This window comes from Corapipo altera, unplaced genomic scaffold (assembly GCF_003945725.1).
Source record: "Corapipo altera isolate COAL_440 unplaced genomic scaffold, ASM394572v1 57, whole genome shotgun sequence".
NCBI classification, from domain to species: domain Eukaryota; kingdom Metazoa; phylum Chordata; class Aves; order Passeriformes; family Pipridae; genus Corapipo; species Corapipo altera.
In genome coordinates, this window is record NW_020884905.1 from 3,672,346 (window position 1) to 3,692,937 (window position 20,592).

Below are 20,592 nucleotides of genomic sequence, written 5' to 3' on the forward strand. Positions count from 1 at the left end.
GTGGTACAGCTCCGTGACTTTGTCTGATATGTGGCCATTACCTAACCCAAAACACTTGTTCCTTAATAACTAACCCACCCAGTACCATACAAGCACAAAACAGAATAATATTTAAACGTGTTACAAACCTTTTTTTTCCCTGTGGAATGTTTTGCAATTCCATCTCAGATTGCACCAGAGGCCTTTTTACCTCTGGCACTTGCCCACTCTTCTTTAACACTGCTTCTCTGAACTGTTTGAAGCTCTCAGCAGATGCTTTTATTGGAGCTGGAAGCTTCATTGTTTTACACAGGTTTATCCAGGAATCTATATTCTTAAATCCTGTATCCTGAAGTTATTAGAAAAAGGAAAACACAGCAGAAGCAAAAATATGGTACAACTACTAACATCCATTACCTGCTCAGTTCTTACTACTAGCTCTATTTGGAAATATCTACAACAAAATAGCCTTCCTTTGGTAGGACATTAGTGCAAATATAACAGTCTGAACAGGCTTAGCCATATTTTCTCATCCACTCTGAGATTCTTTAGCAATATGCTAAAAATTGTTAGTATTTATATCTATTCTTACACTTCAAGTCTGCCTCTCTTTTTTCATTTCAGAAAACAGGAATTCACAACACTGAGTTTACACAAGGTCCATTGACAATGTTCTAATACAGAAAACATCCACCTACTCTCTATATGTAATCCTTACATAGCAATAGTTTTGCATTAGGCTTGTGGGTTTTGTTTGTTTTAAATACCCATGTTACCCCATTTCCCCTGTGGCATTTTCTTCACAGCAGAAAACAGCATAAAAGCAGTATTATTAAGAAATCCTGTTTCTAGCAGAAGGTCATGTGTTTATGAAGGAAATACGTATTTTTGGAATTGAATTCAATATGTTAGTTAATAGCTCTCTGAAAGCTAAGTGCCTAAAGAAAAATTCTAGAAGCATTTTAGCTCAATAGATTATAGAGAAAACTTTTTAGGTCCATTAGCTAAAATGATCTATTATTAGTAACTTTGATTTAATGTTTTCAAATAGTTAACTACCAGAGAAGAATTTAACAGATAAGAAAATTTCTCTGTTCTTCCACTTAACATAAACAAATATTACTTAGCATACAGTTTAAGTTAACTTTTATAAATACATTTAGTCATTAAAAGTGCTTTGTCTTATTTCAGAAGAGGTTTTTCAATAGTACCCAAGACTATATTTCACACTACTCTTATTTTTGTTACCAGATCAGCAAGGGAAAGCACACTAATAACTTGGATATAAGAACTAGATAATATTAAAACTAAATGAAACAAGCCATATTTTTATATGTCAACATGGATATGTTATTTTATATATGTCTCATGTACCTTCTGAAATGCCCGAAGTCTATACATTCGTTTGGCTTTAGCACTAAAAGTCAGATAAATCTGTACAGATTATAACAGTGCCTGAGACCTATCATACACTAAATATTCTAATTGTAAAAGAACAGATTTTTAGAGAAGATCCTAAGTCAGGAAGTTACTCAACCTAGTAAGTAAACTCACCCTCCTCTCAAATAGAACTTGATCAACACTTACCTTTTTTGGAAGAAGTTCAGATTTTGGCTCTAGTATGTTTTTATCATTAGGTTTATTGTCAGGTGTATAATGACCTGATGGAAGAATAAAATAAGGCTTTTCACTCATGTTGATTTTATGGATATATTTCCCTCAAACTTAAATGATAAAACTTCAGGAATGACTTATAAACTTACACTGCAGTTTACTATTTGGTTCAGAATGACAGAAATTCTCCCAAACATTTCCTAAGATTAAGTTGAACTGGATCACTTCTCTCCACTTTTGGGCAGGGAAAGGGATAGTTAGCTCAGCTATAGATGAGAAATTAACTCCTGATTGATTCTAGGAAAGGTCCCAGTGGAACACCCAATAAGTTTGGTCAGAAAGTCTCAACGCAGCACTTCGCCACTTACCTCCTCCCCTTTTCCTCCCAACCCTCTTTCCCTTTGATTCCAGCATTATTTAAGGGTACCTCATTCATTATGTAAACTCATTTTGCCTAAAGCTCTCAACCCTATTTACTTTTCTGTTTTTTTTTTTTTAAACAAAGCAAATAGGTCAGCCAGCAAAGGCTAGTCATCACATTTCCAGTAGCCTAGAGGATGCACAAAGGCTCCATGCTGTTACCTCTTTATTATTTGAGGGGAAAAAACCCTAAACACTTTTTCAAACCAGATATAAACACCACAGATATTTTATGTCATTCAGCAATGATCCTCTACTGCAGTTTGAGATGTTTCAGTAATTACATAAATGCTTAATAAGAAACTTAAGGTAACATGTTGGCATATTTTTATTATGCAAAGGAGAAGTCTCTGGATGCTTGGATCCAGAATTCTAAAGGCAAAGTATCAAAACCTCACTCAGTTTGTCATAAATGGTGTTTTCAGAAAGACCTCACAGCCTCAAAACTTCTAATTGAAAATGATTAACTAAAGCCACAGACCAAGTGGAGCTGCTGCAAGTTCGAACAAAGTGAGGGGCAGTACATGCATGCATTGGTGTGTTAAGACCATGAAAATACTGAAGAGAACACCATGGAAAGTTAAATCTCCAGTTTTAGAACTGCTTTAATACAATTCAAATAACTAGCATTATTCCTTGGCAAAAATTAAAGAGTTAATCAGTGAGCAGACTGTGCCTTTTAATTCGTCATTTTCAGAAGCTTGTTCTGTCCCCTGTCTAAGCCTATAGAAGTAGGCTAGAGGGACAAGGGGTAAAGGGGAAACCAAAACAATCATGTCTGGTAACACTGGACTTGAAGCAGGGATATTCAGTTCAATTCTTTAGTTTGAAAGATGTATGAAGTATAGAATGCAGCTTTCAGAGTGCCTATGTCCTTGTAATAATTGCAAGTTTGTTTCATGGTGGAAGTCTGTTTGACATTAATTTACTGTCAGACCCTTGTCACCAAAAGCCAGAGATAATAACTCAAAATACTCCATGAAGCTCGAGCAGAAGATATTTAAAGTCCAGTGAAGTTCAACAGATTGAAGCATCAGTTCTCAGACTTCCTTCCTTTAGTACTACTAAATTCCTACATCAAAAAGTAATTTGCTTTATACATTTTAACAGAGAACAAGAACCAAACATCCATTTAACTTTTTTTTTTTTTAAAGCAGCAAATCAAAAAGAAAGAGTAAGGGAAAACATCACTCCCTCCATTATTCTGGATAATTACAGGTTGTAATTTGTTTGTACAGATTGTACAAACTGATTAATATACAAGTTCTCAGCATTTTATTTCTTTAAACTAGATTCATATACATTTGTAACTTTGCGCTCCTGATATCAATTACAGTTTTTATTATGACACTACATACTTTGTTTTTGACTTAAGGATATTGAATCAGCAGTTCTCACACTGGCCTTGTTTTGAAGTTTATTTGATTTGTCTAGATGTCGTGTTTGCTCAGCTTGTTTACTCCAGTCAGCGCTGTCAACTTGGGAGATTGTGTTGGATACCTAGAAGAGAAGGTAGACTTCAAAATATGTTCTTCAAAATGTGTCTTTAGCATATGTGGATTCTTATTATACAGCATCAGGATTAAAGGTTTAGAAGTTTAGAGCAGTAAGTTGGTACAGCACCAGCTCCTATAAACAGCAGGGAAGAATTAGATTTCATTCATATTATGGTAACCAAAGTAAGTTCATACATCAAGACTTTGGATTTCGAATCTGTTCTACTCAGCCATCCTGAGTGATGGAGTGGGCAGAGCATGAGAAACTGATACAAGGTCTTTAACCCTTAACACTGTACAACAGAACAAAGTTGTCATAAAGCCAGTTGCTGCACTCTGGCTTGTGGATCAGTCAACTGTGATCTTCAGTTCAGTTGTAGTTTTTCCTCTGTGCAGTAATCCCTTGAACTGAGGAAGGTGTTGCAGAAACCCAAGTCATAATATACACTCTTTGCTATCTTGGGCAGTGGACGCCAATGGGAAAGGGGGAGCTGCTTTTCTTCCTTACTTACAGGATACATTCTTGTGCTCCTAAATTCAAGAGGTGGTTTCTATTAATTTCTGAAAACAAAAGCTGGTACAGCCTTGCTAAAGCAGGTAAATTTTCAACCATGTTGAGAAAGACCATTAAACACCTTAAGATGGAAGAGATCATGCTGCAGTAACATCGATAACTCCCTTTGTTACACAGAGGCCCTTCTAACCAGGATACTCTCCAAGAACATATTGAGATAGAAATTAACAGTGACTAAATATTTCACAACCTCATCTAGACCCTGAAAGCCCCAGTTTCCATAGTTTTAGGAAAAGGAATAAAAAGCAACACACTTTTCCAGTATAGCCTCTAGAGCCTTCATAGTATTGCTGAGTTTGTGAAATTGATATTTCTAGAAAAACATCTGTTTTGTGAAGCTGTAGGTTTACAGGGTGGACTTTTAGCCTGTAAGCATACAAGGATTACTTAAGTCCAAGCTATAGCCTAAAAAGAAATAAAATAAGCTTTATAGTACACCATAAACTTGATTGGCTAAACTTTCCTTTTGTGTTGCAGCCAACAGGCAATGAAGTAACGCCCTGTTAAAGGATAAGAATCACTTTGTTAGTAGAGTTTTAGAAAACTTTTGTTCTAAACCTGAAATGGCCTTCGTCACATCACATCACATTCAAGCCCGAAGTACTATATTATATCTTATTTAAAGGAGTAAGAACATGCTTTAAAGACATTATTTGAAATGAATTCATTGGAGAGAAGCACATATTCACCTCTGGAAGAGCATGTCTGGACTGAGTGACAAAAGACTGATTTGTCTTTGGAGTACTCTGAGGAGTTTGCCGGTCTGGAGCATCATATGGAACACAAACAGCTGAGATTACACCTGAGAAAGAAGTAGAGTATGATTTTCCCCTATCATACAAAGTGCAGTCCTACATCGCAAAACTAGGTCACTGTTTAGATCTGTGGATTAACTTAGTACGAAGATATGTATGCTAGCTGCACAATTTAAGAGTTATTTTTAATCAGATTTTAATTGATTTCTCAGTTAATCAGCTACCAGCTCAAGCTGTCTTTTACCAAAACCTCAGAAGTGTCTGATGTTATTAAACCTTTTGAAATGAGGGAGGGAAAAGAAAAGCTCCTTGGATCAAGTTCCTAAGCAACTTCATGTATTGATATGTCTAGACAACAGCAATCAATTTAGAGGACCTATGGCACCAAGTCTTAAATTCAGCTAATAGGCATTTCAGACCTGACCTTGAGTAGTGGTGATGGGTTTAAGCATCTAATTCCTGCCTTAAGGTGTTCAGCACTTCCTGTAACTCTAGGTTCATTAAGGTATCCTTTTCCATCTGAACACCTCCTCCTGTTTGAATACTACTCTGTCCCACCACAGTCTGAAACTCTAGCCAATCCTCAGTGCTGCCATGCTTTAATTTACATCATGCTCTTTGCAATCGGTACCCTGCAAGAATTTTTTCTCATATCCACTTGATAGCCTCCAAAATTCCAAGAATAAACTTGTTGGGCATTGCAAGCATCCTGGCACCCATTCTTCCCTCAGCAGTCAAATATAGCCATAAAGGTGTTACCTGAGGGAGAGAAGGCATTTTGTTCTCGTGGCTTAAGTGATCTATTCTGTAAAGGCTGGAGCCTCTGCTGTACATTGGGAGATGGCTGCTGCAGCTCAGATGATCCATGATTTTGCAAGCTACTAGTAACAGATGAGTGCTGTGCTTGCAGAACAGCATTGCAGGATGTCCTCTGTAAACAAAGTGGTATTCTCTATAAAGAGGTTATGGTAGTTAATACAGCCAAATCTTCAAATCTTTTTAATAGTGTTTTAATCCCCTTTCCCCACCACTGCTCCCATTTCCACTGTTTATCAGATTCAGTAGTCCTTGTATTGTGATACTTATCCAGCATTTTTTTAAGAGTTTAGATGACAAAGAGACATGAGGTAAAATGCACTTACTATCTTGGTTGACAGATACAGAAAACCCCTGAGAACAAAATGTAATGTGAGGATTTGAAGTGTGATGTTTGTTATTACTCAGAAAGTCAGTTAGGGGCTGTTACAACTGACCAAGCTGAAGCTTATTTCTCAGATCCTGTTTTTTCGAGTTTATTGCTGTCATTCTGTCACTGCAGAGGCTGCTCTTCTTAAGAAAAAAAAGTGTGTTGCATAACTCCTCAGTCTTTGCTTATGAAGATGTAGAAGGAGCAGCTGAATAATAAATTTGCAGCCTACTTTCCTGTACTTTAAGGGAAAGCAAACCTATTGCAAAAAGAATGAAGGCTTTGCCTCGATCTTGCTTTGAAATTCAAGGTCTGTCTTTGGCAGCTTGAAGGCAAATTGTAAAAGGCAGTTAACCCTGACAAGAGCAGATCAACGTAAGAGGCATTAAAAATTATTTCTGGATAAAACTGCTGATGGCTATAATACCATAGTAATAAGCAATATTAAAGTACCCTGCAAATAAGTGATATATTGTACAATTTATTTATTTTCAGATGTAGAAGTGAGGTTGTTCATAGATAAAGAAAAAACATTTAAGTGAGGCTTGCATTGTTTATTGGCTCATGTATACTCAAAGATCAATTTGGAGAGGATTTGACTTTTTTAGGGGTGTGTGGGCAGCATTCTCCCCCTCACTTTCACCCTACACATAATGACCACAAGGATTATAAAAGGTAAAAGCCTCAGGAGTTCTCCCAGGACATCAGTTTATATACAGATGCATAAACTATTTTAAAAAAAACAGCAGATTTGGCATCTTCATATAACTCAGTCCTACAGAACAAATAACATTCAAGCCATATTCATTATTTCCTGATAAAGTTGTGTAATTTCCAATACTATTGTATGTTAAATTTGTTTAGGGCAAAAATATTACATCCATTCCAGTCAGTTTACCTTAGACTTTTCCATAGAAGCTGGACAGTTCTGCCTGGCTCCGGTTTGTTTTGAACAGGTTTCTGTAGCTGTAAATACAGTGAGGTGGGCAGAAAGAGGAGGATGGAAAAAACCAAATCAGTCATTCACATATGTTACATTATTCACATATACAAGCTGTGAGTTGCAGTTGTACCCAGAGAGCCAAACCTCACAGTGAAAGGAACATTCTTATCTTGAATACTTAGCTTGATGCATTTAGAGAACTTCTCCCAGATATAAAAACACCACAAAGATTCCTGTGGGATCAAGGTCTTTGCTGCCACTGACTTCACTGTATTTGCTTCCCCACACTACAGAGGGTTGAGCATTCATCTCACCTTATACCTCGCAGATACCTACATTGTAGACCTCCAGTTTGGCAGATCTATTCTGTCCTAGAAAACTAAAGAGAGTTTTTGTATACAAACTTGAGACAGCTTAAGCACCAGGGTGGACTTTGGCTCTACAGTCAGTGCTGTAGGCATTTGTGTTTCTCAGCTTAGGGACTCTTACCCTAGGGTAAGGCATCCTTTATGCTGCAGACCAGAAGATGAAAGTAAAGTGAATCACACTTTCAAAACCAAATCAAAACTACAAGAGTAAGCTATAGCCCAATGGTCAAGTGTCCAGGCTGGATACCCAGACCTTTTGCTAGCTTATTTTGGTCTCTGAAGATTTTCACTGGTAGGTTGAATGGATGTTGTAGTGGGGTTTGTTTGTTTTGTCCTTGGTTTTTGTTTTGTTTTTACCTAGAAACTCAGTATTAAGACATTGATTTAACAGCACTGCAATTGAGCCTTCAAAACAGAGCAAACCTACAAGGATAACTAAAATCCTTGGTAAGCACATGGATCAGTAAATGCTAACTGAGAGGGCAGATGTTTTGCCTACAAACACAAAAGTAAGCTTTCTAACCTGATTCAGAGTCACTGCTATCTGAGGAGCTAGAACCACTGCTAGTGCTGCTGCCAGAATCAGAGGAGCTGCTGCTGTCACTCAGTCTGCTTGGTCCAGTACTGGACTCAGTGTTGTTTTCAACTACAGGAGAAAAAGAGAGAATTCAGAACAACCAGCAGTGGAGCATTCTTCATAAGCAAGACTAGGATCAACCTTGTTAGGCCTATTCTCCCGTGTAACAGTTCATCTTATTCCACTTCCTTGTCCACTGTCCATTTAGCAGTAGACTTGAGAAAAAAAGGCCTCCCTCTACAGAGGAGAGGAGGGGGATTTCCCAGCAGCATTCCCAGTTGAATGACTGAAATATCCTCAAGTAAATTAAAATGCTGTCTTATGACACAAATCAAGCAATTTTCCCCCATAAGATTTCCTGCTGTTAAGTGACTGTTTATGTGCTTGTTGCTGCTGCTAGACTTGCATGCTGAGGTCATTATCTGCAGCCAACTCTTCTTTCCCAAGCCATGTGTACTCCAGAATTGCCATCTTTCACCACCTCCCCACCATCTATTTAGTATCTGCAGGGTTGATTTAACTCAGCTTATAGGGATTTTGCAGTCAAAGCTTTTTCCAAGTTGTTGCTCTGATGGCAGCTTTGCAAATTAGAAGTTACATGGATGCCTGTTTCCCTGGACACGAGTCTTTGTTAAATGCCAGATTAAGCTCTCGTAAACAAGCTAGATGCCAGTTGTGAAGATTCCCTAGCCTGCCTCTTCCCTCTCCACACTACATATAGTTCCCAATTGTTTTCAGCTGCTTCTTCAGGCTTTTCTTTTTAGAGTGTTTTCAATCCATTATGTATACCAGACAGGAAGACCTGACAGCTAATGCTAATGCTGGATGCAAGCCTGTGTCTTACAAGGATGCTTCCATCATTTCGGCTAACTGGTTTTACACAGGAGCTAAATAGATATCCAATGGAGGGCAATAATAGCACTCAGTGGTTTAATGAGGAACAGCTTGACCTATAATAGTAGCATCAGTTGCATTGATCCATTCTCAGCCCCTGATGAGAACCACCAGTAAGTGTACAGTTCAAGTATGTACTAAATTTCTGGCTTTGATCTCAAAACTCATTGCCTGAAAAACTGAATTGATTCTCCTAGGATACTTCCTTAAGTCTAAGGTAACACAGACACCTGTCACTGACACAGAAATTTTGCTAGTGTGACAGCTAGTGAGACTGCCACCTAACAAGCATAACTAGAGTTGGTTATTCTTGAGTCCCTAAACTATAGAAAGTGAATTATGAACAAAGAGACTGTGACCCTCCCCACTCCCCACCATGTTTTCATATGTCAGCATAAAGGAGTTGTTCAGTGTTGCTTAAGTTATGAAGCCATTCCCACCTTTACCTGTAATGAAGTATTAGGTGCAATAATAAGGGAGATGCTTTAGACAGGACAAGTAACTGGCCAAATTTGCTGCTGTGACTCCAGCTCACTCAACATAGGAAGAATCTTAAGACTAGCAATGGGAAGTTTAAGACCCCAGCTATTCTGAGGAGAAAGTCCTCAGCTGCATAACAGCATTTAAGCCCAAGGGAAGAATTCCATTTTAAGCTATTTCCATTCCAAATGAGTAAAAGAGCCACATTACACTTGGTGTTCTTCTTTGGGTTTAGTTGACCATTGACATCCAGTAGTCTCTTCTCTAACTCTTGTTTCCTCTCAGAATTAAGTTGTTCTTTTGACTTCGTTGGTTTTTTAGCTGCATGTGAAACAGAAGTTAACATGGAAGCAAACAAGAAAACAAATCTAGTGGTTTTTTTTTTTTTAAGTATCATTTCTACTACATACCCTGCTGCTTTCTTTGTCTCTTCCTCAAGCAGGTTGCCACGTATTTCTCTAGTTCTCTGAGTGTTGAAGCATTTAAAGTTTCAAAGTCTATTTCTATCTCATCAGGGTTGGAGTTCCTCAGTGCAGGTTCTCTTGACTGTATTATATGGACTACTTTCCCAAGCTTATCTCCAGGGAGTTTATTTATGTCCAAACTCAACTGTCGTTTTTCATCATAATTCATAGGCTTGGCAGCATCTTCATCTTCTGATTTATGTGCCAACAAGACCTGCTGCATGGTTTTCTTTGATTGACTGCAGGAAAAAAAAATATACTGCAGTAACAACAGTTTGAAATAATTAGACACCCACACAAATCCCTCACACTTACATGTTTAAAGAGAGTTTTTTCTTAGATTTCTTCTTCTGTTGCAGATTTTTCTTCTTTTGAATCAAGCTTTTTATTTTAGCTTTTTCCTTGTTCTTTCTTTTCTCACTTTTAGCCTTCCCTTTTTTCTTTTCTGGTCTAGATAAACATGCTTTGGTCAAAACCCACAACTGCTGGTGAAGAGCTTTAAGCTATCAAAAGAAAGAAAGAAAAAAGTTGATAATCTTGGGCAACATAGAAGGAACAATAAACTGGTCATAAATATCACAGGATATTTGTGGCAGCTGAGTGATATTAATAGAATGTCTACTTTCCAAATGAGATTTATTTTCCAAACATCTTACTATATTGTAGCTTAGTCACAGACTATCCACCTAGAAGATATAGGGCTACTTATTTTATGCACACATTTCTAGCAGTATGTGTTTTCTAGCATTCTGTCAAGAGTGAAAAAAGAGAAAAAGGGGAAAAAAAAAAGAATCACTCTAGGAGCTTCCAGCATCCTCTCTTTAATTTCAAGCACTTGGGATGCACATAAGTGCCTTTTTAGGTTCTATTTCTTACAGCACTGACAAATTAGGCTAGTGGGACTGGGCTCATGCATCTTAGTTTGCAATATAAGATGGCTAGTTAGGACATACTAGGAATTTTGGAGAAAAACTTAACACAGCTTTGTTTAAGTCTCAGGAATTGGAAGATGGTCAGGTGATGAGAATTAGAATTCAGACATACCGAACTACTGTAGCAGAGGCTGGCTTGTACACTTGCTTATCCTCCTGCCTACACTCATAAATTGATTTATCTGCTCATTTGACAAGTACTGAAAACTGTCCCTTATTTGACAAGCAGAACAAATGCTAATTTTCCCAGAGTTTTCAGATACAAAAGCAACAGGTGAAAAGATTATGTTCAAGCAGAAACAAGACCCATCCCACTCTTAATATGAAGCATGGCTTTGCTTCACTGGTTAGCATGAAATTCCTTCTGTTCTCTCATACTGAGCTTTCTGAAGTAGAAAAAAATGGCTTGCTTTTGTGTGGCTCAAGAGAGACAGAGGGTAAGAACAGAGCTCTTCAGCCATATGAAAGAAATGCCCCTGTTGGAAGAATATGCCACTAAGCTACATGTGGAGTGTCTGCAGGCTCTCATCATACCACAGGAACAGTTTAATTTTTTAAAAAGTTTGAGAGTCATCTGAAGAAGTGGTAGGCAAGAGTAGTAGAACAATTATTCACTAAACCCACTTTGTATTTACTGAGGCACTATTCTTAACTTTTGATGGTGCTTCCAAAGAGGAAATAAATTACTAGAATCTCTTAAAACTGATTTTTGGTGCTAAGCCTTAGAATGGACAAATCAAAGTGGCAGTGTCAGAGAGATCTTAGGTCATGCACATGAAGTACTAATGCTCACTTGCTCCTGAAGCTTTGCAAGGTGCACTCTTTTTTCCTCTTCAGAGTCTTCAGATGATTTTTCTTCTGAAGAGTCATCATTACTACTTTCACTGGAATAAGCTTCTTTCATTTCTCTCACAGGCTGTGGCAGATGAGCACTTGCAACAGGTTCATCAGGAATTTTGGCGAAGTGCATTTCAAAAACATCCTGAAGAGTTAGGTTTGGGAACAGTGTACTTTTCAGATTTCTAAAAGCATTATGAAGTTACTACTTGTACATAGCAACACATTAGTTCAATAACATTAGTAGATTCTACATCAAGGCATGAAATGACCTACTCTTTTTTCAAGTCTGACTTAAGAGAGAACTCACCTGAAGTTTTCTTGCCATGGCAACTATTTCATGATCTGGAGAATTATGTTTGTAGCAGCTCATGAACATTAATCTAACATCTGTAGCAAATTCTTGTATATCACTATATTCAAAGTTATCCATTTTCTTCTAGAGGAAAAGAAAAATAACACATGTTTAGTAGAGAGCATTACCATGAACTTGCACAAAAAGAGGAGGGTACAAGAATTTTGACACACAGATTCACATTCAGCTTGTATCAAGACAGTAAATATTGTAAAAATAATTATGGGAAGACCTACTTCTCACTTTAACATTGTCCCTTTAACAAAGATTTTTTTTCTCTTTTAAACAGATTTAATAATTGTAATTGCTGGAAGGACTTTGTAGTACTAGTTTCAGCACTAGGTTAAGACAACAATATTGGAGTGACTTTATTTGGTTATGTCCTCAGCACCCATTTTTGATTCTAAGCATGGTGTTTACACAAAGCTTGTTCCATAATAGCTAGAGTTCTAAGGGGCTAGAAATTGGGAAATAACCTTTGTATTGTGCAAGCCAGTTTTCAAGGTAATTCAGTGAACTATTTAAATTCAACCTCCTCTCCCCTCCCCCAAAAAAAGAGAAAGTGGAGCTTAACTGGGCTATACTTTAACCCCATAGATATATGCCCAGTGTTCACAGAACAGTGTCCACATCTCTCCATCTAGAAGGGTTGCTTTTCACAAAAAAGGTGAAAAGTGTCACATAAATATCCAGTGTTGAGGTTTCATGGCACTTCACCAAGGATACTGAGATTCAGAGAGAAGCAGAAGTTGACATAATAGAATTGCATTTTGTTTTACAGGGCATTAACAACAGCACTGTATGTACAAACAGAGATGTTTAACATGCAGCCTGCTTGGAAGGGCTTCATAATTCCCTCACTCCTTATATTAACTTGTTCACTGGGTAAGTAAATTAGCCACTATGTGCAGAGTCACAACGAGACTTAAACTTTCTTCAGTGACCTGCGGCTAAGTTTGAGACACGTAAGTATCTGGATTCTGTGCCCATTTTTTCTTTCAAAGGAGAAGTAGCTTTCATGACACCTTTTCAGCTAACACATCTAAAATCTTGTAATTGCACAAGTTATTCAAGCAAGCACACAAAGAGTCTAATTTCCTCAGAAACACACTTACTTTAATGGTTCTTAGGTCTGTAGGACATTTGGCAATGCCTTGGTTCTCACCAGTGGAGAAAGATGCCGCATCTACAGGTTTTAAGAAAGGCCACGCATATGCTGCATGTTTCTTTGAAAACATTTCTTTAAGTATTGCATTACAATGTTTTAATTTTTCTGACAACTGAATCTTTTTAATAATTCCAGGTGACTGTTGAGAATGTGGCAAGGATCTCTTCAGAAGCTTATTTGTTACCATACGTTCATTTTCACCTCTGCATGCTTTAACAGCTTTTCTTTCATCAAACATAGCAGAAAAGTCACCACTTGCTGTGACTATTGAAGTAGTAGGAGTTGTAGTGTCAGCCTTCCTTTTCACACCTTTTTTTGCCTAGGAAAAGAAAAAATATACAGGTGTCCAGAGCAGTGAGAGAATGGTCAGTTTTCAGACTACACACACAGACAAAAAGAATAATCTAAAAAATGTCAGAGCTTTGAGAGCTATTGAAGTCAGAGCAGAATGTGGCACTTCTACAAGTTTAGACTGAAAACCTATGAGTTATTACAAGATCAGCACACCAAGCTCAACCTTAGATTTAAAGGAAAGAATGGGACATACTGCAGGTCAGGTTGTGGTCAGTTTTTAGCCGTTCAAGAGGATTCCAGGAAGCTGGTAGGTTATGAAGTTACCCACAAGCTGACTGCAAAACAAAGGGGAAAACTACTGCTATTTGTTTTAGGCCCAGTTGTGGGCTTTGTGTACAAGGTTTATCTTTATTTTTCTTTAACCTGGGTAGTATTTGGTTTGGAAGCAATACAATATGTGCTTTGTCATCAGCGTTCAGACTCTTCTTGAGTGAAGTGTATACACTGTAGGAGCAGCTGCCACAGGTGCCTATTCCTCTTTGGGACAGCAAAACAAAAACAAGTCAATACAAGAGAGTTTTTCTGATGAAAGTGTCAGATGTTCACATTAAGATTGCAGTTAACAAGAATTTGCTTTTGTGAGCTACAGACATCTTCCAGACTAATTACCCAATGTTCAAGCAAACATGCTATTTTTGGAGAATCAGGCATTTGATTTACATTGAAAACATGAGAATTATTAAATAGAGCTTTATTTTAGTACTCAAACCATTATCCTCAAAGTAGCCTCATTATTTCCTCAAGGAAAGAACAGCTTCCTGCATCAAGATAAACCCTGCAGAAGTATAGTAATACTCTTCAAAAATGACCATTTTAAAGTTCATTTTGTTTCTTTGAGAACAACATTTTAAAACCATATTTTTAAGAAAAGATGTACCAAGCAGTCATCCCAATTTCCACTTAGTTTCTAGAATTAGTACTGGCCCAGTTATTTAGCAGAGACCTAGAAGATTTAATAGAGATTTTTTACTGTCTTCTACCACAATAGAAGTTTTGAAAAGATATTGCAATAAGCCTAGCTCCTTAGGTTTTGCTGTTAATGCCTGAAGGAGCCATTTCAATATCTTTCTTTCTGAAGGTTATTTGAGGAAACTTACTTTTGTTATAGGGACTGCAGCTGGCATTAAAGCAGTTGGCTGGGCTGCAGACAAAGGAGCCGGTGGAATCTGCTGTCGCTCTTGAGTCATCACTGGAGGCCGCTCACAACTTTCAGCTTGTGTCTGATTTGTGCTTTGTTCATTTGAAGTCCCAGGGATGGGCTGCTGTGTTTCTGGTTATTTTAATACAGGAGATTTTAAAAGTTAGGTCTTAAACGTTGCAGTTAATTTCTTTCATGGTCAAATTGAACAGTTGTCAGCAAAACCACTCTTCCACACACAAGTGGTACAAATAAATAGAAACAAGAGCAGTTGTTACTTAAAGCAACATTGATATCCTCATCAGCACCATTAATGCCTCAGCTAGAATATTGTACCAAGATCCACATTTTTTGGTTTCAAGAAAGTTGTGGATTAACCTCAGACAAAAGATTAAAAAGGCATCAGACTATACGCTGTATGTTGTAAAAACGTTCTTGCCAAGAAGAGAATCAAGTTCTTTTCTACAAACACGTTAAAGACTGGGCAGCAAAGGGTGCAAGCTGCATCACAAAGGTTTGAGTTTCCTAAGCACAGCTAATACCTGCATATATGGCTAAGCAGTATTACAGCCCTCCACCACTGATCTGAGAACAGTTTAGACCAATGTTTTTCTGTATTTGCTTTGGCTGGTTAGATTACTAATGTGTTTTCCAGCTATTATTCTGTTTAGTTCCCATAGATGTTCACACCTATTAGTTTATATAACACAACACTGAGCAGCCCTATGACATTTTCTGAAATGGAAGTCAGTTGCCTTTTTTAAAAAATATAAGTCTTCTAAAGCCTTATAGCAGTATTGTTACTTGTCTGATTGTTCTCGAAAGAGTAGAAAACACCCCAGCTGGTCAAGGGTTGAGTTGTGACAAAGAGGATTCCCTGTTTCCAGCTTTTGCTTGTTTGGTATGTTAACAATTCAGCATAAAACACAGGTCTTACCTTCTGGCTTCTTTCCTTTTTTTTTTCCTTTATTGAGACTCACTAGTGTTTCTTCTGGTGGCATTTGGGCTATTTTCTGCATAAAGGTTTTTTCTAGTTCTTCAGCCATAAATACAATGTCATCACCTGGCTGCAAAATATGGTCAGTAACACTCAGTAAAGGAAAGACTGCAGTAGTGAGGGCTACCTCATAAAATAACCAGACTACAGAATCCTGCTCCAACAGATTAAAGAAAGCCACCAGTACCAGAGAGTTCTAGAAGCTCTTGCCATCCCTGCCCCCACATTTCACTTTAAAACAAATTACTTCACTATTGAAATACTTTTTCTCCCACTATCCCATTGCACAGTCCTTTTTTCCATCCCCATACATCTACAGCAAAGGGAAAAGGGGGCAGATCTTCAACTCCCTTATTTACTACTATGTCCTGAAGAAAGCTGTTGAAGCTCAAAGATACTGAGACACAGCCAACAAACATCCAAGCACAGGGAGATGCTCACACTTCATTAGGTTAAACTTATGGGAGGAACAGAGCATGGTTGCTAGTGTTCAACTTGTACAGGAGTTACACAGCACTTACAGATTGAGCTGCACAGCTATAACCCAGAGATTGTGGAGGTGTAATCCTTGTACAACATTCAGTTGTTGTAACAGCAAGGGAGACTTTACTTACATGCCTTCAGTCAATCCTAGCAAAAAAGCCTCCTCTCCTTTCAGAGAAAATAGTTTAAAAAAAAATCATGAAGACATTGACTTAGTGCAAGTTCTAATAACCATTTTCTTGGTTTAGACTTGTTTGGATTGTTCAATAGAATCAGTTACTGGTAAGAGGTTGTGTTTCACATACCTTGTTATACATGTAGCAATTCAAGAACATAGTTTTAAAGTCTTCAATGCATTCTGCAGCTTTTGTATAGTAATTGTGTTCCAGACGCTTTTTTATGGTGCCTAAGTCCATAGGTTTCTTTATAATACTGTAATAATCCTGTGGTATTGAAAGAATAAGTCACCAAATAGGTACCTTAATATTAGGACATGAAGATTTTTACACATTTAGCTATGAAAGTTGAATTGCAAGAGAGGAGAATTGCATTATGTTAGAAGCAATATTTTATGTAAAAGAAAACTTTCCCCAGTAGCCATAGGTACCAAAAAAGTGGTCAGGAACTCTTCACCTTATATTTCCTCCTTCTTCTTTCATATAACATACACTATTGAAAGCCCCAAAGAATATTTATTTCAATAGAACCCAGAGCTCTCCTGGTAGTAATACTTATGAAAAGTATACACACTTCTCATTTGTTATCTCAAAGCCATTTGCCTGAAGTAGCACTCTAGTTTACAGAACAGTGGAAAAAGAAGCCAAAGACAAACTTGGACAGAGACAAAGTCTCAGTCACTAACAAAAAAACTGCCAAGTTTTCACAATTGCTGTCCAAATAATTTATTGCCTGGGTTATACTAGCTCTCCTCTCAGGGTTAGTCTAATGAACATGTGGCAATGACTGAAAGGCAGCTGGAATGTGAACTACTGTGATTATTTTAGTAGCATGGCTAAAAGCTTGTGGGTAAAAACATGAGGCTAATTCCCTGATGGTGCATTTAAGAAACTGGAACAGAAATATCCCCACTAAGTTCACATACACGTTGTAATTGTGTGAAGTTACTACTACTCCAAGAGTGTTCTAAAGCTGTCCTAACAATCTGTGTTAGTGAAATAAAAAAGCTAAATACGTTATAGTGTAGACTATTGAATTTACCAAAACAACACCAAGAAAATTTTTAAATAATGCAGCTAATAATTATTGTCCATTCTGCCATTAGAAGATTCTAGTATCTGGGGGAGAGAGGCAAATGGGGCAAATGCCTTTATTGCCCTTACCATGGAGCCAGACATTTGCTTGTTCTTGTGCAATGGTTGAACTAACACATACTCCTAGAAGTCAAGAGGCTGCCTTAGAAATCCAGAGAGGCAGAACTGGCCTGAAGCCAGCTGCAAATGTTGCTACAGCTCTGATGGAATGACCCTTAATATTAACCTTAACTGACAGCTCCTTCCAAGAAGGAAAAAGGGTAAGAAAAGACACAGGAACATAGTCATTTTGTGCTTTTGTACAAAGTGACCAAATGAGTTTGTCACAAGAAAACAGCCATAGATAAAGGCTTTTGTCTGCTCTGAACAGAACAAATTATTTTGTACAATTAGTCTTGGAAATATAAGAGAACTAAATATGAATGCTTAAGTTGGTGGAGAGGAAAAAAGAAAATCAAAGGAAACATATCATGGTTTTATTTAACACCTTTCTACTTATCTACCAAGAGTGGTATCTTCCAGGTCATTGAAATACCATTGTGTCAATAACCTATGTTTTCATTTGACTGAAAAACATCCAAAACTGGAGTCTAAAGATACCTGAATTAAAACAATTTATCACAAGACATTATACACATGCACTTTATTACAATTAAGTTTTAACAAAAATAAAACTTACGCGGCAACACAGAACAAGAATTTACTATCATTACTATTTCCTAGAAGGATGGTCTACCACTGTGGTATTATAACAATCATCTCTCTTCTTTTTCCCCTATTTTTACAGGGACATTTAATTCCTCTAGAAACTTCAGAGCAAAAGGATTTGAAATTAACAAATACTGCAAGTGTAATGACTTCTATGCATCAAAATGGATCCAGATTTGCCTATTACTTCAGGGTCAGTCAGGTCTGTTTTCCCATCATAAAGTATTTGACATTGAGGCTGCCTCATATTAAAAATAAAAAACTCAAAGGCAAAAGAAAATACTCACCATATTCAGTGTTAATAAATGTCTAAACCAGAAGACAACAAGACAGATAACACCAATATCCAGAAACTCTAAGAGGCTTATCTAAGCATTATTATTATCCCTTCAAATTACAGATTTTCTAGCCTCAGTACAGAACACAAATTAGAAAAAATGTTTTCTTTCTCTAGAAAGAAAACAATTTTCTAGACAGCAGTTCAAATGCAAAAGTAGTCTTCCATAACCTGTTACATCAGAAAAAAGCTGTTTTCAACTAACATTAATTCAAAAGTCCTCTAAATATTTTACTTATTAATACTCTTATTCCAAAATGGTTCTTACAGGAAGATTCAGCGCTGCTGCATCCACAGGCTGGTGAAATGGCCAGGAATAGTTGTGTCTCCACATGGCTTTCATGACCACCCTCCGTAAGTACTGGAGCTGGTTTGTCTGACAACCACTACTTTTGTTATTTAGGTATTCTGGTGGAGGAGGATTAATTATAATGGAATGGTGTTGACTTGGAACAGACATCTTTAGTGAGTTTGTATATCCACTTGTTCAAAGATCATTATGCATCACACCTGAGGGGAAAAAAAAGACAGAAGTATTCAGTGAAGAATATCTGGATTTAATGGTGCTTACATGTTCCCTTCTGTTTGTAGAATGTCAATACTGTAGCTACAGGCATACCTTAATGTTCTAAGCAAGGCATGTGTTTTACAGAAGTACGTATTTGGATATACTGCACTCCTAGAATCTAGAAATACATCCTAGCTTTCTGCTAAGAAAAACTGATAGCCTGCTTTTCATCATGCTATGAAGTATGTAATGAGTTTCAGAAAAGGTCATTATAAAGTAGAAAGCTACTGTTATCAGCACACTGATATCTATGGCCCAATCTTACACAACATCTTACTGTAACATCTCATCAGATGTTGCATATCACACATCTTATGTTTTCATTTGTTCTTTATTTCAGCATTCAAAAGCATACTTCAAACAGCTCCTGAAGCTAAAGAGACATTCCAATTTCTCCCCATGTGTGTGTCTCCAACCCATGTGGGTTGGAAGGGACCTTTTAAACATCTAGTCCAACCCTTCTACCATGGGCAGGGACCCATTCCAATAGACCAGGTTGGTCAAAGCCCCATCCAGCCTAGCCTTGAATACTTTCAGGAATGGGACATCCACAGCTTCCCTGAGCAACCTGTTCCAGTGCCTCATCACCCTCGCAGTGAAGCATTTCCTCATCATATCTAATGTAAACCTACTGCCTTTCAGTTTAAAGCCATTTCCCCTGTTCTATCACTACATGCCCTTGTAAAAAGTCCCTCTCAGCTCTCTTGTAGCCCCTTTAGGTACTGGAAGGGGCTCTAAGGTCTCCTCAGAACCTTCTCTTCTCCAGGCTGAACAATATGAATTTTATCAGCCTTTCTTCATAGGAGAGGCCCTTCTTCTCTCTAATTATCTCATGACTCTTCTCTGAACTTGCTCCAACAGGTTTATGTCATTCCTGCACTGAGGACCCTAGAGATGGAAGCAGTACTCTAGGTGGGATTTTCTGACAGTGGAACAGAGGGGCAGACCTGCTGGCCTGCTGACCTGCTGGCCACACTTCTTAGTTCACTGTAGTCATTTACAGAATGCAGATGTCTTTCCTTGAACAGTACTGTCATCAAGGTAAAAGCTCTCTTTTCTTCTTAAATAAGGAAAATTTATCAAACCTGAGTCGTTAATACCAGGAACAGTTCTGGACTACCAGCCAGCATACCTACATAGGACACTGCATCAATAATAAATGCAGTACAAGTTCAGATTGTTTTGAGGTCCACAATAAATCAGGTATCAAAACTATTGCTATTTTTCATTGTACTGCTTTTGCAAAGGTAGTTGATACTTTGACCATTCATTTGTACTTTCCACTGGAGATGTCCACAAGAGGGAACCCAGCCAAGCTGGGGTACTGAGAACAGCCTGATTGGCCTTGTCCTTCCAGTCAGTGCAGAGCCCTGCTTGCCCCTTGGCACAAGCTAGTGACAAAGTCACCAGGCACCTTCTGTTGATGCAGTACCACAGTTAAGTATTCATATTGCTCTCCCTCTGTGCAAGCAACATCCTTCTGTTTACATTTAGAGCTCACATACCTTGGAAAATAGCAACACCTGCCTGACATGAAGAATGAGTGCAAATGTAATTTCTATTACTAAGTACACCGCCTCAGGCTCTGCGTGTCTTTTATTCAGATGGAGACACACATCTAATTTCTTGAAAAGTTTGTAAATTAGTACATTAGAGTCTAGAAAAAAAAGCACAAAGAGTGCCCAAGGAAACCA

At 37.7% G+C, this 20,592-nt stretch overlaps 2 protein-coding genes and 1 long non-coding RNA gene across 9 annotated transcripts in view; 2 read left to right on the forward strand and 1 right to left on the reverse strand.

The window, feature by feature from the left end:
* The window catches only part of LOC113951177, a 30,004-nt gene extending 25,989 nt beyond the window's left edge, over positions 1–4,015 (forward strand). The window contains exon 3 of the long non-coding RNA XR_003529073.1: positions 3,906–4,015. This is a non-coding gene — a long non-coding RNA (uncharacterized LOC113951177). The remainder of the gene's footprint in view (positions 1–3,905) is intronic.
* BRDT (bromodomain testis associated) overlaps positions 1–20,592 on the reverse strand; it is a 45,936-nt gene that overhangs the window by 2,387 nt on the left and 22,957 nt on the right. For 5 of the 7 annotated variants that reach the window (XM_027651842.1, XM_027651840.1, XM_027651843.1 and 2 more), the window contains 17 exons: positions 18,599–18,840; positions 16,320–16,457; positions 15,472–15,601; positions 14,494–14,666; positions 12,990–13,361; positions 11,830–11,958; positions 11,476–11,664; positions 10,066–10,253; positions 9,697–9,989; positions 9,497–9,607; positions 7,859–7,981; positions 6,923–6,990; positions 5,598–5,769; positions 4,773–4,885; positions 3,372–3,513; positions 1,567–1,640; positions 129–328 (listed from right to left, as the gene is read on the reverse strand). In XM_027651842.1, the coding sequence (XP_027507643.1) occupies positions 129–328; positions 1,567–1,640; positions 3,372–3,513; positions 4,773–4,885; positions 5,598–5,769; positions 6,923–6,990; positions 7,859–7,981; positions 9,497–9,607; positions 9,697–9,989; positions 10,066–10,253; positions 11,476–11,664; positions 11,830–11,958; positions 12,990–13,361; positions 14,494–14,666; positions 15,472–15,601; positions 16,320–16,457; positions 18,599–18,790 (2,807 nt within the window). In that variant the 5' untranslated portion in view covers positions 18,791–18,840. The remainder of the gene's footprint in view (positions 1–128; positions 329–1,566; positions 1,641–3,371; positions 3,514–4,772; positions 4,886–5,597; positions 5,770–6,922; positions 6,991–7,858; positions 7,982–9,496; positions 9,608–9,696; positions 9,990–10,065; positions 10,254–11,475; positions 11,665–11,829; positions 11,959–12,989; positions 13,362–14,493; positions 14,667–15,471; positions 15,602–16,319; positions 16,458–18,598; positions 18,841–20,592) is intronic. The other 2 variants (XM_027651846.1, XM_027651845.1) reach the window with 2 other exon arrangements.
* The window catches only part of TGFBR3 (transforming growth factor beta receptor 3), a 140,043-nt gene continuing 138,715 nt past the window's right edge, over positions 19,265–20,592 (forward strand). Inside the window, exons 1-2 of the mRNA XM_027651849.1 lie at positions 19,265–19,393; positions 19,760–19,939. The gene's annotated coding sequence lies outside the window, so the exon portion shown is untranslated. The remainder of the gene's footprint in view (positions 19,394–19,759; positions 19,940–20,592) is intronic.